The sequence below is a fragment of the Pan paniscus genome, chromosome 16 (assembly GCF_029289425.2).
Source record: "Pan paniscus chromosome 16, NHGRI_mPanPan1-v2.0_pri, whole genome shotgun sequence".
In the NCBI taxonomy this organism is placed as follows: Eukaryota; Metazoa; Chordata; class Mammalia; order Primates; family Hominidae; genus Pan; species Pan paniscus.
Genome location: NC_073265.2, coordinates 23,142,995 through 23,159,266, shown reverse-complemented (window position 1 = coordinate 23,159,266; position 16,272 = coordinate 23,142,995). Strand labels below are relative to the sequence as shown.

The 16,272-nt window shown below is 50.6% G+C and overlaps 1 protein-coding gene and 1 pseudogene across 1 annotated transcript; both read left to right on the top strand.

The window, feature by feature from the left end:
- Window positions 1-389: 389 nt before the first annotated feature.
- On the top strand, window positions 390-3,315 carry LOC100972969 (actin-like; annotated as a pseudogene).
- Window positions 3,316-7,865: 4,550 nt separating this feature from the next.
- On the top strand, window positions 7,866-16,194 carry LPCAT4 (lysophosphatidylcholine acyltransferase 4). Its single transcript, XM_003804940.5, has 14 exons — window positions 7,866-8,112; window positions 9,396-9,538; window positions 9,869-10,089; window positions 10,798-10,910; window positions 11,031-11,091; window positions 11,385-11,443; window positions 11,648-11,682; window positions 12,268-12,322; window positions 12,449-12,531; window positions 12,783-12,908; window positions 13,567-13,699; window positions 14,890-14,988; window positions 15,354-15,510; window positions 15,797-16,194. Exons 1-14 carry the CDS (start codon window positions 7,999-8,001, stop codon window positions 15,970-15,972), a joined length of 1,575 nt encoding a protein of 524 aa, XP_003804988.1. The 5' UTR covers window positions 7,866-7,998; the 3' UTR covers window positions 15,973-16,194.
- Window positions 16,195-16,272: the final 78 nt, after the last annotated feature.

Sequence of the window (16,272 nt, the reverse complement as noted above, 5' to 3'; positions counted from 1 at the left end):
TATTTTAATGTTAATGCTGGTCACCCATGCCTGCATTCCAAAGACAGGAGAGTGTAAATAAGTCATGCCCCATCTCCTGCATCTCATCATGGTCTGAACTAGTTTTTCAGGTTAATTTTGGAATGCCCTTGGCTGAGAGGATGGGTCTATTCAGTTGATTGGGAAGCCTAGAATATTATTTTTGGTTTACAAAATCCCACACCAGGCACACTGCCTAAGAATTTTTCATCAGCTTCATAGAGATAAAGAATTGAAAATTAGTATCAAAACTTTCTCTGTATATCGTTGAGGGTTAGTTGTATGTGATTGTGTTTAATTTAATTATAGTATTAAATTATTACTCCATAGGTTTGAGTCCTAAGTTTAATAACTCTTTCTGATATGGTTAATTTATGTTAAAATATTAGACCAAGACTGTATCTGCCCCAAGCACAGACCCTCACGCTCGACACTCCTCCACCAGTCCAAACTTGGTGCCAGCTCCCCATGAATGATGATATCTTCACACTTGCAGTGACAATGCCCCCCAGGGTATCTTGCCTTCCATCATGGGGTGCCCACGGAACCAGTACATGACAGCAGGCATGGCTCAGAAGGACTCCTATGTGGGTGACAAGGCCCAGAGCAAGAAAGGCATCCTGATCCTGAAATACCACATCCAGCACAGCATCATCACCAACTAGGACGACATGGAGATCTGGAACCACACCTTCTACAACAAGCTGCACATGGCTCCTGAGGAACATCCCATGCTGCTGACTGAGGCTCTTCTGAACCCCAAGGCCAACTGCGAGAAGATGACCCAGATCATGTTTGAGACCTTCAACACCCCTGCCATATATGTGCCATCCATGCTGTGCTGTTGCTGTATGCCTCTGGTTGTACCACTGGCATTGTGATGGACTCCAGTGATGGGGTCACCCACACTACCAAACTACAAGGGGTACACCCTCCCCAGTGCCATCCTATGTCTGGACCTGGCTGGCTGGGACCTGACTGACTACTTCACGAAGATCCTCACCGAGCGTGGCTACAGCTTCACCACCACGGCCCAGCAGGAAATCATGCGTGACATCAAGAAGAAGCTGCGCTACATTGCCCTGGACTTCAAGTAGGAGATGGCCACCATGTCCTCCAGCTTCTCCCTGGAGAAGAGCTACAAGCTGCTCCAGAGCCAGGTCATCACCATCTGCAACAAGTAGTTCCACTGCCCTGGCCTCTCCTCCAGCCTTCCTTCCTGGGCATGGAACCCGTGACATCCATGAAACTACCTTCAACTCCATCATGAAGTGTGACGTGGACATCCATAAAGGCCTGTACGCCAATGCAGTGCTGTCCAGCGGCACCACCATGTACCCTGGCATCGCCCAACAGGATGCAAAAGGAGATCACTGCCCTGGCTCCCAGCATGATGAAGATCAAGATTATTGCTCCTGCTGAGTGCAAATACTTCATGTGTATCATTGGCTCCATCCTGGCCTCGCTGTCCACCTTCCAGCAGATGTGGATCAGCAGGCAGGAATACGAGTCCCACTTCTCTCGCCCCCATCTTCTACTGCAAATGCTCCTAAGCAGACTGTTACTTAGTTGTGTTATACCCTTTCTTAACAAAAACCTAACTTGCATAGAAAACAAGATGAGATTGGCAAGGCTTTATTTGTTTTTTGGGGAGTGTTTGTTTGTTTGATTGGTTTCGGGTTCTGTTTTGGTTTGGGGTTTCTTTTTTTTTTTGGTTTTTTTTTTTTTTTTTGGCTTGATGATTCAGGATTTACAAACTGGAACAGTGAAAGTGACAACAGTCTGTTGGAATGAGCATCCCCCAAAGTTCTACAATGTGGCCAAGAACTTGGATTGTACATAGTTATTTTTAATTTTTATTTTATTTATTTATTTTGAGACAGGGCCTCACTCTGAGGGTCTCACTCTGTCACCAAGGCTGTAGTGCAGTGGCCCAATCACAGCTCGCTGCAACCTCAACCTCCAGGGCTCAGGTGATCCTCCCACCTCAGCTTCCCAAATAACTGGGACTACAGTGCACACCACCGTGCCTTGCTAATTTTTCTATCTTTTGTAGAAAAGGGGTCTCACTATGTTGCCCAGGCTGGTCTGAAACTCCTGGGCTCAGGTGATGTGTCTGCCTCAGCCTTACAAAATGCTAGGATTACAGGCATGAGCCACGACGCCAGGCCTGTTCTTTTTTTTTTAATAGTCATTGCAAATATCATGAAATGTATTGTTACAGGAAGTTCCTTTGCCCTCCCAAAAGCCACTCCACTTCTATTTAAGGAAAATGGCCCAGTCCTCTCCTAAGTCCACACAGGGGAGGTGATAGCATTGCTTTCATGCAAATTACGTAATGCAAAATGTTTTAAATCTTAGCCTTAATAACTTTGTATTTTGTTTTTGTTTTTATTCTTTTTTGAGACAGGGTCTCACTCTGTCACCCAGGCTGGAATGCAGTGAGGCGATCTCAGCTCACTGCAACCTCCAGCTCCCCAGCTCAAGTAATCCTCCCACCTTAGCCTCCCGAGTAGCTGAGACCACAGAAGTGCACCACCCTGCTTGGCTAATTTTTTGTATTTTTGGTAAAGACGGGTTTTCACCATATTGCCTATGCTGGTCTCAAATTCCTGAGCTCAAGTGATCAGCCTGCCTTGGCCTCCCAAAGTGCTGGGATTACAGGCATGAGCCACTGCGTCTGGCCTATTTTGTTTTCTTTTGAATGAGCCATTGTGGCCACACTTTTTGTCCCTAAACTTGAGGTGTATGAAGGCTTTTGGTCTCCCTGGGATTGGATGGAGGTGTGAAAGTAGCAAGGGGTTACCTGTACACTGACTTGAGACCAGTTCAATAAAAGTGCACATTAAAAAAAATACAATATTAAAGTCATAAAAGTAAAATTATGTGTAACTATGCATGTATGAATTGCCTTAATTGAAAAAAAAATGAAATTATAAAATTATTGGAACTATCTTGGAAAACACAAGATGTACAGAAACCTGCCCTCCTTTAAATAAGAGATAAAAGAAAGCTATGGAATCGTCTCTAAGAACCTTTAAGAAATTGTCTTAATCTTCTCAGGCTGCTGTAATAAGATGCCATCAACTGGGTGGCTTAAACAACAGAAATTTATTTATCACAGTTCTAGGGGCTGGGTAGTCCAAGATCAAGATGCCTGCAGATTCGTTGTCTGGTGAGAGCCAACTTTCTGATATGTAGACAGCTGTCTTCTCACTGTGTGCTCACATGTCGTTTCCTCCATATGTACTCATGGAAAGAAAGATCTTTCTCTTTCGTTCTCTCTCTCTCTCTCTCTCTCTCCCCCTCCCCCCCTCTCTCCCTCTCTCTCTCTCTCTCCCTCTCTCTCTCTCTTTCCCTCTCTCCCTCTCTCCCTCTCTCTCTTCTTTTAAGGGCACTAATCCCATCATAAGGGTCCTACCCTCATGATCTAATCTAGACCCAATTATCTCCCAAAGACTCCACCTTCAAATAGCCATCACATTGGGGTCTAGGGCTTCAACATATGAACTGGGGGAAGAGAGACACAAACATTCAGTTCATAACAGAAATAAATCTTGTCCTAGTGTGGTGGCTCACACCTGTAATCCTAGCACTTTGGGAGGCTGAGGCAGGAGGATTGCTTGAGACCAGGAGTTCCAGACCAGTCTGGTCAACATAGTGAGACCCTATCTCTATTAAAAAGAAATGAAAATAAGATTAATAAAATTAAAAATTTAAAAAGGACGGGCCACCAGTAGTGGCTCACACCTGTAATCCCAGCACTTTGGGAGGCTGAGGCAGAATGATTGCTTGAGCCCAGGAGTTTAAGACGAACAAAGCAAGACCCTGCCTCTATTTAAAAGAAGAAGGAGGAGGAGAAGGAGATGGGGGGAGGAGAAGGAGGTGGGAGGGGGAGGAGTGGGGGAGAAGGAGGAGGAGGAGATGGGGGAAGAGGAGTAGGAGAGGTAGGAAGTGGGGGAAGAGAAGGAGGAGGAAGGGAAGGGGAGAAGAGGAAGAGGAGGAGGGGAGGAGAGGGAGGATGAGGAGGAGAAGAGGAGGAAAAGGAGGAGGAGAGAAAGGAGAGGGGACGGAGAGGAGGAGGAGGAGAAGAAGAAAAGACGGAAGAAGGAAGAAGAGGAGGGAGGGGGAGGAGGAGAAGGGAAGTGAGGAAGGAGAGGAGGGGAGGAGAGGGAGGATGAGGAGGAGAAGAGGAGGAAAGGGAGGAGGGGGGAAAGGAGGAGGGAGGGGATGAAGAGGAGGAGGAGAAGAAAGAAGGAAGAAGGAAGAAGAGGGAGGGGGAAGGGGAGGAGGAGAAGGGAAAGGAGGAGGGGGAAGGGGAGGAGGAGAAGGGAAAGGAAGAGGAAGAAGGGGAGGAGGTGAAGGAGGAAGAGAAGAACAAGAAGAAAAGAATGCTGAGAATGCTGACTGCCTTCTTTGAGGCTATAAAACATGGGAGGTTGGGAGGGAGTCTAGACAGGAGTAACTTCTGGCTTCTGTCTGGTTCCCCCTTCCAACAGAAGATTAATGGTATCCAATAATCCAGAATTCCATTGATATGTCATTGTCTCCAGTACTCCCAGGTAATGGTGACTGATACAGATACAGGGGTCAGGTGGAGGAGAAACCTGTCTAGCCTGGTGGATATTTTCAAGGGAGTGACAGATGCTACCAGAGATGATCAATTTCTCAACGTTATTCTTTACAACTGGGTTGCCCCTTCTCAGATTGCCTGCAGAAAGGCCATCATAATAGTTTGGTGAGGGGCTAGAAAAAGGGGAAATGTGGATGCTTTCATGACTCATTCATAGAAATGAACTTTTTAGTTCATCCTGGATGACTGACACCGGCAAATATTTGATTATCAAAACTCTACCCCTGTAGTTGGGTTTTCATAGTATTTATTGCTCTTGAAGAGCACCAAAAATTTTCATTCCGAATTTGATGTATTTTGAGATGACTGTTCAGAAAGCCTGCAAAGCTGTCTTTTGTGGGGGAGATCTGCATCTGCAGAGAATCTGCATCGATGCAGAAAGGCTTTCTCTGGTGCTCTCCCTTGTCCAGATTTAGGAAAGATTAACTGAGAGTCTGACATCTTAAAAGGTCTAACAGAAACCTTTACCATCTATTCCTTCTAAAGGCTACTCTCTGTGAGATTTCATTTGTTCACCAAGACCGTCTTTGCTGGCCAGGCCTCTTCTTCTCCCCCTCCCATAACCTGTCTTGCCACCGTAACCTGTTTTGCCCAGATGCAAGCTCTCATTCTTTCTGTAACCTCAAGGTGGTATAAAAGCAACCATTGGGCATTTCTTTGAGTTTTTATATTTTGTATGACTCCCACACACATGCGTGCATCAAATAAAATTTGTAGGAGACCGGACCCAGTGGCTCACACCTGTAATCCCAGCACTTTGGGAGGCCGAGGCGGGCGGATCACCTGAGGTCAGGAGTTCAAGACCAGCCTGCCTAACATGGCGAAACTCCGTCTCTACTAGAAATACAAAAAAAAAAAAAAAAAAATTAGCCAGGCATGGCGACGTGCACCTGCAGTCCCAGCTACTCAGGAGGCTGAGGCAGGAGAATGGCGTGACCCGGGAAGTGGAGGTTGCAGTGAGCTGAGATGGTGCCACTGCACTCCAGCCTGAGCGACAGAGCGAGACTCCGTCTCAAAAAAAAAAAAAAAAAAAATGCGTAGGCCTCTTTTCCCTTTAATCTATGTAATCAGTTTGTTTTATAGACTCAAATTATCAAACATTCAAGGGAAAAATTTAAACTTCCCTACACTCTCATCTTTCCCTGTTTCCCACCTTATGAACATTATCTTAGTCCTTAAACCTCCTTCTAGGCTGGGCATGGTGGCTCACGCCTGTAATCCCAGCACTTTGGCAGAGGCAAGTGGATCACCTGAGGTTATGAGTTCGAAACCAGCCTGGCCAACATGGTGAAACCCCATCTCTACTAAAAATACAAAAAAAAAAAAAATTAGCCAGGCATGGTGGCAGGCACCTGTAATCCCAGCTGCTCAGGTGGCTGAGGCAGGAGAATCGCTTGACCCGGGAGGCGGAGGATACAGTGAACCGAGATTGTGCCATTGCACTCCAGCCTGGGCAACAAAAGTTAAACTCCATCTCAAAAAGAAAAAAAAAAAAAAACCGCCAGGTGCGGCGGCTCACGCCTGTAATCCCAGCACTTTGGGAGGCTGAGGCGAGTGGATCATGAGGTCAGGAGTTCGAGACCAGTCTAACCAATATGATGAAACCCCGTCTCTACTAAAAATACAAAAATTAGCCGGGTGTGGTGGTGCCCGCCTATAATCCTAGCTACTCAGGAGGCTGAGGCAGGAGAATTGCTTGGAGCCGGGAGACGGAGGTTGCAGCGAGCTGAGATCACGCCATTGCACTCCAGCCTGGGCAACAGAGCAAGAGCGCGACTCCGTCCCAAAACAACAACAACAAAAGACAAACACACACACACACACACATACACACAACTCCTCCCCAAAGGCAAGGCAAGGGAGACTAATACATGCAGTTGTACTTTCTCGGTTCTGGTGAGAAAGCTGAAATCATCTGCTTAAAAAAAAAAGGTTTGGGTTGTACATGGCGGCTCACTACCTGTAGTCCCAACAGTTTGGAAGGCCGAGGTGGGAGGCTCACTTGAGGCTAGGAGTTCGAGACCAGCCTGGGCAATATAGCGAGACCCTATCTATACAAAAATAAAATGTGGAAATGATGTATTTGTGTTGGGACCTCTGTGTTATATACAAAAACATCCCAGTGCAGCTCCTTGGTCTCAGTAGGATGCATGAGCCTTCAACCCTCTCAGCCTGGGCTCAGAAAATTTCCTGGAGCAGATTAATTTGGAGTTTGGTTTAAAGGAGAAGCCAGTGGCGGCAAACACTCTTGGTTATGAGAGGTCTCTTTTTCTTTCACTTTCTTCCTTCAGCTCCCCTAACTGCCATGCAATGGGCAGAAGACATAAAGTGAACTTATGGCGTATTCTTTCCTCAAGCAATGAGACTCTTACCCCTTTTGTCATGGCAATGGATCTCAGAGTCCACTTAATTCCCTGGTCCCTGATCTCAAACGATGGCCTGAGGCTAAACAATTTGTTTTCTAGGGTAGCTTGGAGCTTGTGGGTGAGGGGAATTACTACTGTGTCCTCTGCGTTCACCCAGAGAGTGACAGAGATCAGGAACCACTGCCTCTCCCCTGCCAGACCTTGTCGGGCTCATGGGAAGCACATGCGTCAGTGTACTAGGGATTCCTGGCGCCTCAAGGGTTCAAGCAACCCTCACACCAGTAAAGGCGGCCCTGCCCAGCACAGGCAGGACGCGGAGGTGGAGAGTTGCGGGGCGCCATGCAGCCGCCAGAGGACGCAAGTGCCTCAAGTCCCCGCGCGATGGCGCCCCACGGACCGGGAAGGAAAGGTGGTCCGCCTGCGAGGAGGCGCGGACCGGGCCAAGGAGCCCATAGGAAGAGCGGGGCGCCACCTCACCCGCGAGCTGCCGGCCTCTGCATCCGGCCCACCTGTCCCTCCCTGCCTACCAACCCAAAAGCCTCACCCCGATCTGCGCTTGCTGGGCGACCTCGACGCCCGGGCGGGGACCGAGGGCGCTCTGAGCTCTGCGCTCAGCTCCCAGACCCACTCCCACTCCGAGGCGGAGGCCAGGTCTTCAGAGAGGAACGACGGAGGCGCAGAAGCCCAGGGGCAGCCCGCTCCAGCCCTGGCAGCCGCGGAACAATGGCCCGAGCGGCTGCGGGCGCCGCGGCGGGCGCGGAGTAGCAGGGGCGCCAGGGCGCTGGAAGCCCCGCCCCTCGGCCGGCGCCCTGACAACGCGGGCGGGCTGGGCTGCGCCGCCTGCTCCCCGCCCCTCGGTCGCCTGCACCGGGCGGGGCCCGGGCCAGAGCGCCGCCGCCGCCGCTGCTGCAGCAGCAGCTGCTCTGCAGAGTGGTGGCCGGGGCCGGGGCCGGGGTGCCCTCCCTCCCACCTTCTCCCGCCATGAGCCAGGGAAGTCCGGGGGACTGGGCCCCCCTCGATCCCACCCCCGGACCCCCAGCATCCCCCAACCCCTTCGTGCATGAGTTACATCTCTCTCGCCTCCAGAGGGTTAAGGTAATGTGTGGGGAGCGGGCGTCGGAAGGACCCGTGAGGATAGGAAAATGGGGCCATTTGAGCCCTGGCAAAGGTGGGCTTGGGGATCCGTGAGAAGGAGATGGCTGAGAGGCTTGCGGAGCGGGAGTCCGGGGGTGCGCACGTGGGGGCGGCCGCGGTTGGGCAAGGAGTCCTGGAGAGGACGCCGCGGGCTTGGGCGATAGACAAGCTCGAAGATGTGGAAAAACTGAGTAGGTGGGGATGGAGGGCTGCAGGGGACCCTGGGGTTGGAGAGATGAAGGACGCTGGGGAATGCGGATTACATTCTGCAGAGCCTGATGGCTAGGATGGAGTTAGAGTCTACGGGAAGCCGGGGGTGGGGGTGGGGGCGGGGGCGTGCCGAGTATTCCTCCGAGGCATGACTTAGAGGGAAGACGTTTCTGGGCCGGGAGCCTGCGACCCTGTGCCCTTCCTACACTCCCTCTTCCCACTCCCTCCAACCCCCCTCCACCCCGCACTGCAGCACCTCCCGGTGGGGGCAGGGAGGCTGAGAGGGAGGTTGGCTACAGGAAGTGGAGGGCCGCGCCAGCCTAGGGGAGCTGGGAGGTGGTGTGGGGAGGGAGTGTCCAAGGTTTCTGCTGTCATCACCTCCCCGGAGGCAGGCTCCAGGGGCTAGGTTTGCTTACCTGCTTCTTCCCCAAGGCAGCCTATGGAGTCATCCTGGCTCCTGGCAGCCTCTCCCTTGCAGAGTGGGGCCGAGCTCTTGTCTCCCATATCCCCCGGTACTATAAGATTGCTGTTGAGCAGTGTCAGAAAATGACCTCGGGTCTGAAAACTGGACCTCTGGCTGTTTACAACCCTCTGCCTCCTAGGCCCAAAGTGGAAAGATCTGTGCACCTGGTTTCTGTTGGGCATAGGAGCTATTTATGGAATAAGATGTGGGGGAGGAGGACCTATCTCTAACCTACTGTACATCAAGCACAGCGCCCTGCACTTTCGCATGCATTCTTATTAAATCCTCTAAGTGCTAGATGCTTTTTATGGCTTTCGGTTTTATAAATGGGGTAGGGACCAACTGAAAGACAGGAAAATAAGGCCCTTGATGCCATTAATCTTTTATCCTCTTGCCCTCATTGGTATCTTCATCCCACCTTGGGTCCCAGTCCCCTCTCCTGTTCCCACACCACCTGTCACATGCAAGGGATGATGGCTGTCTGCTCCTGGGTCTATGCTTTGTGGAAGAGGGATGCTGTGGAGGGAGCATATCCAAGCTCTAAAGTGGCATTCTCTCCCACCCTTTGCAGTTCTGCCTCCTGGGGGCATTGCTGGCCCCCATCCGAGTGCTTCTGGCCTTTATCGTCCTCTTTCTCCTCTGGCCCTTTGCCTGGCTTCAAGTGGCCGGTCTGAGTGAGGAGCAGCTTCAGGAGCCAATTACAGGATGGAGGAAGTAAGTGAGGGATCAGCCCCCAGAGACCCTACTTCTCTTCCCTGCTGTCTATTCGGCTCCCTCTTTGAGAAGAAGAAAAGAGAGCATTCTGAAACTATTCTGTCTAGCTTGGGTAGATGAGATGAGTCAGCCAAGCTCAGACGTGGTTCCCAGACCTCACCTCTAAGTAATGTGCCCTGATAGGTCCCAAAGTGGCCAGAGACCTTGGCCCCTTGGTCACATCCTATTTAAGGGTAAAAGAGGGGTGCCCTACTTTCCCGGTGTCTGAACCTGGGGGCGGGTGAGGGTTAGAACCACTGCTTCCGCTGATACCCAGCCTTGCCCTGGCAGGACTGTGTGCCACAACGGGGTGCTAGGCCTGAGCCGCCTGCTGTTTTTCCTGCTGGGCTTCCTCCGGATTCGCGTTCGTGGCCAGCGAGCCTCTCGCCTTCAAGCCCCTGTCCTTGTTGCTGCCCCACACTCCACTTTCTTTGACCCCATTGTTCTGCTGCCCTGTGACCTGCCCAAAGTTGTGTCCCGAGCTGAGAACCTTTCCGTTCCTGTCATTGGAGGTGAGAGAGTTCAAAGGGGGTGAAGGGCAGGGTGACAACTCTGGGCAAAAAAAGTCAGGAATGGAGACACTGGAGTGAAGAACTGGCCTCAAAGTGGGGAGGGGCTGTTGGCAAGTGAAATATAAATTAACACCATTAGTCAACCAGTCTTAGATTCTGAGGGCTGGGACAGAGAGAAGGTGTTGGAGGGAGTTCTGGTCAGTTCTCTAAAAGGACGACTACTATAAAGGGATTGTCCCAGGGCAAAGAGATAACAGGCCAGGCACGGTGGCTCACGCCTATAATCCCAGCACGTTGGGAGGCCAAGGCGGGCGGATCACCTGAGGTCGGGAGTTCGAGACCAGCCTGACCAACATGGAGAAACCCTGTCTCTACTAAAAATACAAAAAAAGTAGCCGGGCGTAAAAAAAAAAAAAAAAAAAAATTAGCCGGGCGTGGTGGCCCATGCTTGTAATCCCAGCTACTCGGGAGGCTGAGGCAGGAGAATCACTTGAACCCAGGAGGTGGAGTTTGCGGTGAGCTGAGATCGAGCCATTGCACTCCAGCCTGGGCAACAAAAGCGAAACTCTGTCTCAAACAACAACAACAGAAAAAAAAAAAAAAGAGATAACAGAAACTTCTCATGCTGTTGAGGAAGTGGAGGCTGCAGATGTTACTGCCCCTGGGTAGGAATGAAGTGATTCCTCTTTGTATCCTTCCCAACCCCAGCCCTTCTTCGATTCAACCAAGCCATCCTGGTATCCCGGCATGACCCGGCTTCTCGACGCAGAGTGGTGGAGGAGGTCCGAAGGCGGGCCACCTCAGGAGGCAAGTGGCCGCAGGTGGGTAAGGGTCTCAAGACCATCTTCTCACTTTCCATGTGCTCCTGAAGAGGCTTCCCTTTCCTCTCTCCACAGCCTTCTTCAGCCTTCTTCACCTCATTCTGCTCTTTTTTACCCCAGGTGCTATTCTTTCCTGAGGGCACCTGTTCCAACAAGAAGGCTTTGCTTAAATTCAAACCAGGTGAATAAAATGATAGTGGGTGGTGGGCTGTAGGAAAAAGAAGTTCCAGATTTGGGGAGGGACTCTGAAATAACCCAAGAAGTAGAAGAGGGGGAAGGATGGGAGAGGAAGGGAGACCAGGAACCTCCTAGCTAATGCTGACAAGTCGAGGAGTCAGAGAGAAAATTATCAATGAGTGGAACAAAACCATATCTCATTTGAGAACTGTCCCAGACTGCCATACCTCATGCCCTCTAGCTACTTCTGTGTACTAACCTCTGCCTTGTGGGGGTGGGGGTGGAAATGGGATTTAGGAGCCTTCATCGCAGGGGTGCCTGTGCAGCCTGTCCTCATCCGCTACCCCAACAGTCTGGTGAGTCTTAGTCCAAGAAAGAGTGGAAAGGGGGAGCACAAATCCACCCCAAATGGAAATAAGTGAAAACTGTTGGTGCTTTAATGGGATGTGCATTGGGGGGTGTGACCAGAGGTGGGATCAGGCCCTCTGTTCAAAGGTGATTGGCCAGTTCCAGGGGGAAAAAGTAATGCTCTTATGCCCTCACCTGTGTTTCTCCCATAGGACACCACCAGCTGGGCATGGAGGGGTCCTGGAGTGTGAGTTCTGGTATTCCTGGGGGTGAGGGTGGGGAGCAGGGTCCATCAGAGAATTCCTGGCCCATCTTCCAATCTCCCGACAAGGTGAATGGCCCTTCTTCGTCTGAGGACTGAGAGAACTCTAGAGGAGACACCACTTTCCCCCTGATGTCCCCATATAATATGGCTGTGCTTAGATTAGCTATCCCACCTAAACTGTTCCTGCTGTGATTATGGCTGCTATGCATTTATCTTCCCATGTTTCTGTGATTTTCTCCCTCAATTATCCCTTCCTGAGAACCATCACCATCAGGCATGCCTCTCGCCTTTTTCTTCCATTACTCAAACCTCCTCTTGCCTACAGTTCTTCCTCTGGCATATCCATGCAGCTCTGCTCTCTTTCCCTACCGCGTTTCTGGCCGTTCCTTGTGTCTCCCAACTGCATATTCACCCACCTGACTGTATGGCTAGGAGTCTGTCCCTATTATCAATGGGCAGAACTTTTCCCACTCCCCACCTGGGTTGGGGAAGGGGAGTGGGGTGTGGGAGCCGGGGAAGGAGCCCATAGTTAGAGATTGGTGAGTATCGAAATCTCTCTTCTCTTAGACTCAAAGTCCTCTGGCTCACAGCCTCTCAGCCCTGCAGCATTGTGGATGTGGAGGTATGGCTCCCGTGGGGGCGGTGGGAGAAGTACATCTCAGACTCCTGAAACCTTGGGAAAAGAGGGTGGGAGTGGTCCTACCTCACTTTGAGGTTCTGATAAGAACTGTGTGTGTCTGTGTTTCAGTTCCTTCCTGTGTATCACCCCAGCCCTGAGGAGAGCAGGGACCCCACCCTCTACGCCAACAATGTTCAGAGGGTCATGGCACAGTGAGTGCCCCACAAACTATTTCCTGGAGGAGTTGCACAGGGCAAAGGAACCACAGGGGCGTGGAGGGGGCGAGGTTTTCAGGCAAAGATCGAGGAGCAGGCAGTGGGAAGGGCTCTTGAACAGCTGAGACAGAGGCGGGGAGATTTAAAGGGGCCTGATCTACTCCAGTCAGCGGGCCAGGGTCAGGAACCAACCCTCAGAAGTTTCTTCTGTTTCCTTACCCTCCATCCCATCCCTCTTCATCCTGTAGGGCTCTGGGCATTCCAGCCACCGAATGTGAGTTTGTAGGGAGCTTACCTGTGATTGTGGTGGGCCGGCTGAAGGTGGCGTTGGAGCCACAGCTCTGGGAACTGGGAAAAGTGCTTCGGAAGGCTGGGTAAGTGGTCTTGAAAATGAGGGTGTGAGCAGTGTCACAGAGAGAGAGAGAGAGAGAGAGAATAAGAAGGGGAGAAATTAGAAGGAAGAAGGAAAATCTTAAAAATGAAAAAAACTGGGAAGAAAGATAATGGAGTAAATAAAAGGAAGTGGGGAATAAATGGAAGGATATGTAATAATGCAGGTGAAAAAAGTAAGAAGGGGCCAGGCGCGGTGGCTCACACCTGTAATCCCAGCACTTTGGGAGGCCAAGGCGGGTGGATCACCTGAGGTCAGGAGTTCAAGACCAGCCTGACCAACATGGCAAAACCCCATCTCTGCTAAAAATACAAAATTTGCCGGGTTTGGTGGTGCATGCCTGTAATCCCAGCTACTTGGGAGGCTGAGGCAGGAGAATTGCTTGAACCTGGGAGGTGGAGGTTGCAGTGAGCCAAGGTCGTGCCACTGCACTCCAGCCTGGGTGACAGAGCAAGACTCCGTCAAAAAAAAAAGAAAAGAAAAAAGTAAGTGCTCTCAAGGGACTGTGAGTCAGTACATCTTAGAAAAACAGCAGCTAAACCTGTACTGATAGAACTCTTGGTACTGGGGCTGAAGTCCTGCTGATGGTGTGTCCAGAAGGAAACTGAGACAGCTCTCTGCCTTCAACAATTCCATTGTAGGCTGTCCCCTGGCTATGTGGACGCTGGGGCAGAGCCAGGCCGGAGTCGAATGATCAGCCAGGAAGAGTTTGCCAGGCAGCTACAGCTCTCTGATCCTCAGACGGTGGCTGGTGCCTTTGGCTACTTCCAGCAGGTAAAGGAGCTGGAACAAAGAGCAGAGCAGAACCCAGGCTTCCCTCCAGGCTGACATGTTCCTAGTGGCCATATCAGTCACTCACAGTTTGGAGTCCTCAGTGGATGTTCTCACAGCTGTTGTTAGATGGCCATACCCTGAGATCCACTGAAGATTCATTTTTTAATCAAGCATCCAGTGCATTGAAGAGCAATGTTATCATCACAAGGAGGAACAAGGGAGAAATAATCAGTGAGGACTATAAATTTCTGAAACCACTTTAGAGAGTGGCAAAGGTGGGGAATCATAAGACCTTTTGGGATGCTGGGTGAGGGTCTTTGAAGGAGAGTCATGAAGGTTACGTGGGAAGATGACATGTAGAAGAAACAACACCGGACAGTTAGATGGTTGAGAGCTTGAGACCCAGATATATCTGTAGGACTTGGGCAGATTATTTTAAATATCCTATAGCTTCTCTAGAGGAATTTTCTCAAGATTCTTAGCAAGCCATGTATTTCTCAAGATTTAACCAAGTTCCCTGGTCAACTTCCAAAAGTCCTAAAAGATTCTTAATGCTTATGAACAACCAACAGTGGTCCCAAGGAGCTTTTTGATCTGAGATGCAGAATGTGACCCTCAACATCCTCTGAAGGGACAGAGTGACCAGGTATCTAGATTCCTTAGATTGAGGCGGACTGTCCCTGAAAAGAGCTTCCCCCACTTGGCCTGTAGCAGAGCAGAAACAAAAATTCAAATGCCATGGTCTCCCATGGAGCTGGTACAGCAGGCATCCTCCTTGTGTTTTTCATAAGAAATTATGCCTGTGTCCCCCTTTCAATCTGTTGGACCAGTTCTTCTACATAGGCTGAGTCAGAGAGAACCAGTTTGTCTAGCCTGGGGACCAGGACTGCCCTCCGCTGGCATGTCAGAGACTTCATAGTAGCTTCAGCATTCCTGAGGGATTCCCTTACATTCCTAGGAGATCCCTTTATGGGAGGACTTTGTCACCAGGTGACCTGGTAGAGCTTGAGAAAGCCTATGACCTGAGAGAAATTCCAGGGATCCTAAAGAGTTTGGGGCTCACAGTTCTGAGGGGAGCAGTCACAGGGATCACCCCCATTATTTGCTGAGAAGAGGGAGGAGTCAAAATCCAAAGAGCAGGAAGGGAGGCACAGGGTCCCCACATTGCCCTGGTTTCTTTTTCACACCAGGATACCAAGGGTTTGGTGGACTTCCGAGATGTGGCCCTTGCACTAGCAGCTCTGGATGGGGGCAGGAGCCTGGAAGAGCTGACTCGTTTGGCCTTTGAGGTAATGGGGGGTGGCGGTGGTGGGGGGTGCTTAGTGGCTATGCTCACCCCACTCCAGGAGGCCTATTTTGGTATGCTGTTTCCAGTAGCTTCTAGATATTAGGCATTTGGTATCCAACCTAGTGCCACAGTGCCTAAAACTGCAGACCCCCGGCCTCTATGTTGAGACCTAGCTGGGCACAAGAAGAAGGAAGAAGAAGGAAAAAGCTATAAAGTCTACAGTTCTGCAGAAAGGGCACTGGAGGGTCAGGGAAGGCTTGTGCACCACCATTTTGGAAGAGGAGGAGCCTGTCAGGCCAGTCTGTGGGGCAGGGTGAGGCCATGGCATGAGGAGAGAACTTGACTCTTATCCCTTTCTCTCCCAAGCTCTTTGCTGAAGAGCAAGCAGAGGGGCCCAACCGCCTGCTGTACAAAGACGGCTTCAGCACCATCCTGCACCTGCTGCTGGGTTCACCCCGCCCTGCTGCCACAGCTTTGCATGCTGAGCTGTGCCAGGCAGGATCCAGCCAAGGCCTCTCCCTCTGTGAGTCACTGCCTTCTCAGCCCCACACGGGCACTTGGGGCACCATCAGCATCCAGGAAAGCACTGGGCTGGGAGGGAACAAGGGTTAGTGGCCAGTGCTGGAGATCAGAACCTATGAGAAGTGAGGCTGGGAGGAACAGGCTAGAAAGGAAGAGAGGACCTGAACCTGGATTTGAGAAGTTAAACAGAGTAGAGGCACAAGATGTTTTAGTTCTGAGAAAAAAGCAGGGAGATTCTCTTCTCGTTCTTAGATCTTTTCACTTTTCCCCATCTCTTATTTGCCCAGGTCAGTTCCAGAACTTCTCCCTCCATGACCCACTCTATGGGAAACTCTTCAGCACCTACCTGCGCCCCCCACACACCTCTCGAGGCACCTCCCAGACACCAAATGCCTCATCCCCAGGCAACCCCACTGCTCTGGCCAATGGGACTGTGCAAGCACCCAAGCAGAAGGGAGACTGAGTGCCTCAGCCTCTCACCCCCTCCTCCTCAGGGCGGCGCTAGGGGCCTCCCCTATGCCTCAGCCCCATCTCTGCTCCTGTTTGAATTTTGTTATTGTTGTTTGGTTGTTTTTTTTTTAAGTTGATTTTAATTTTTTGTTTGGTTGATTTTTTTGTAAAAAACTATTTTATATATAAATATAAATCTATATCTATATCTATTAAAAAAAATGAAGTCCAGTCATATTGATGTTACCATTACTTGGGAAGGAAAGGGATGAATGGTTGTAGGACACCCGTTGGAAAATCCCAAATGTTTCCA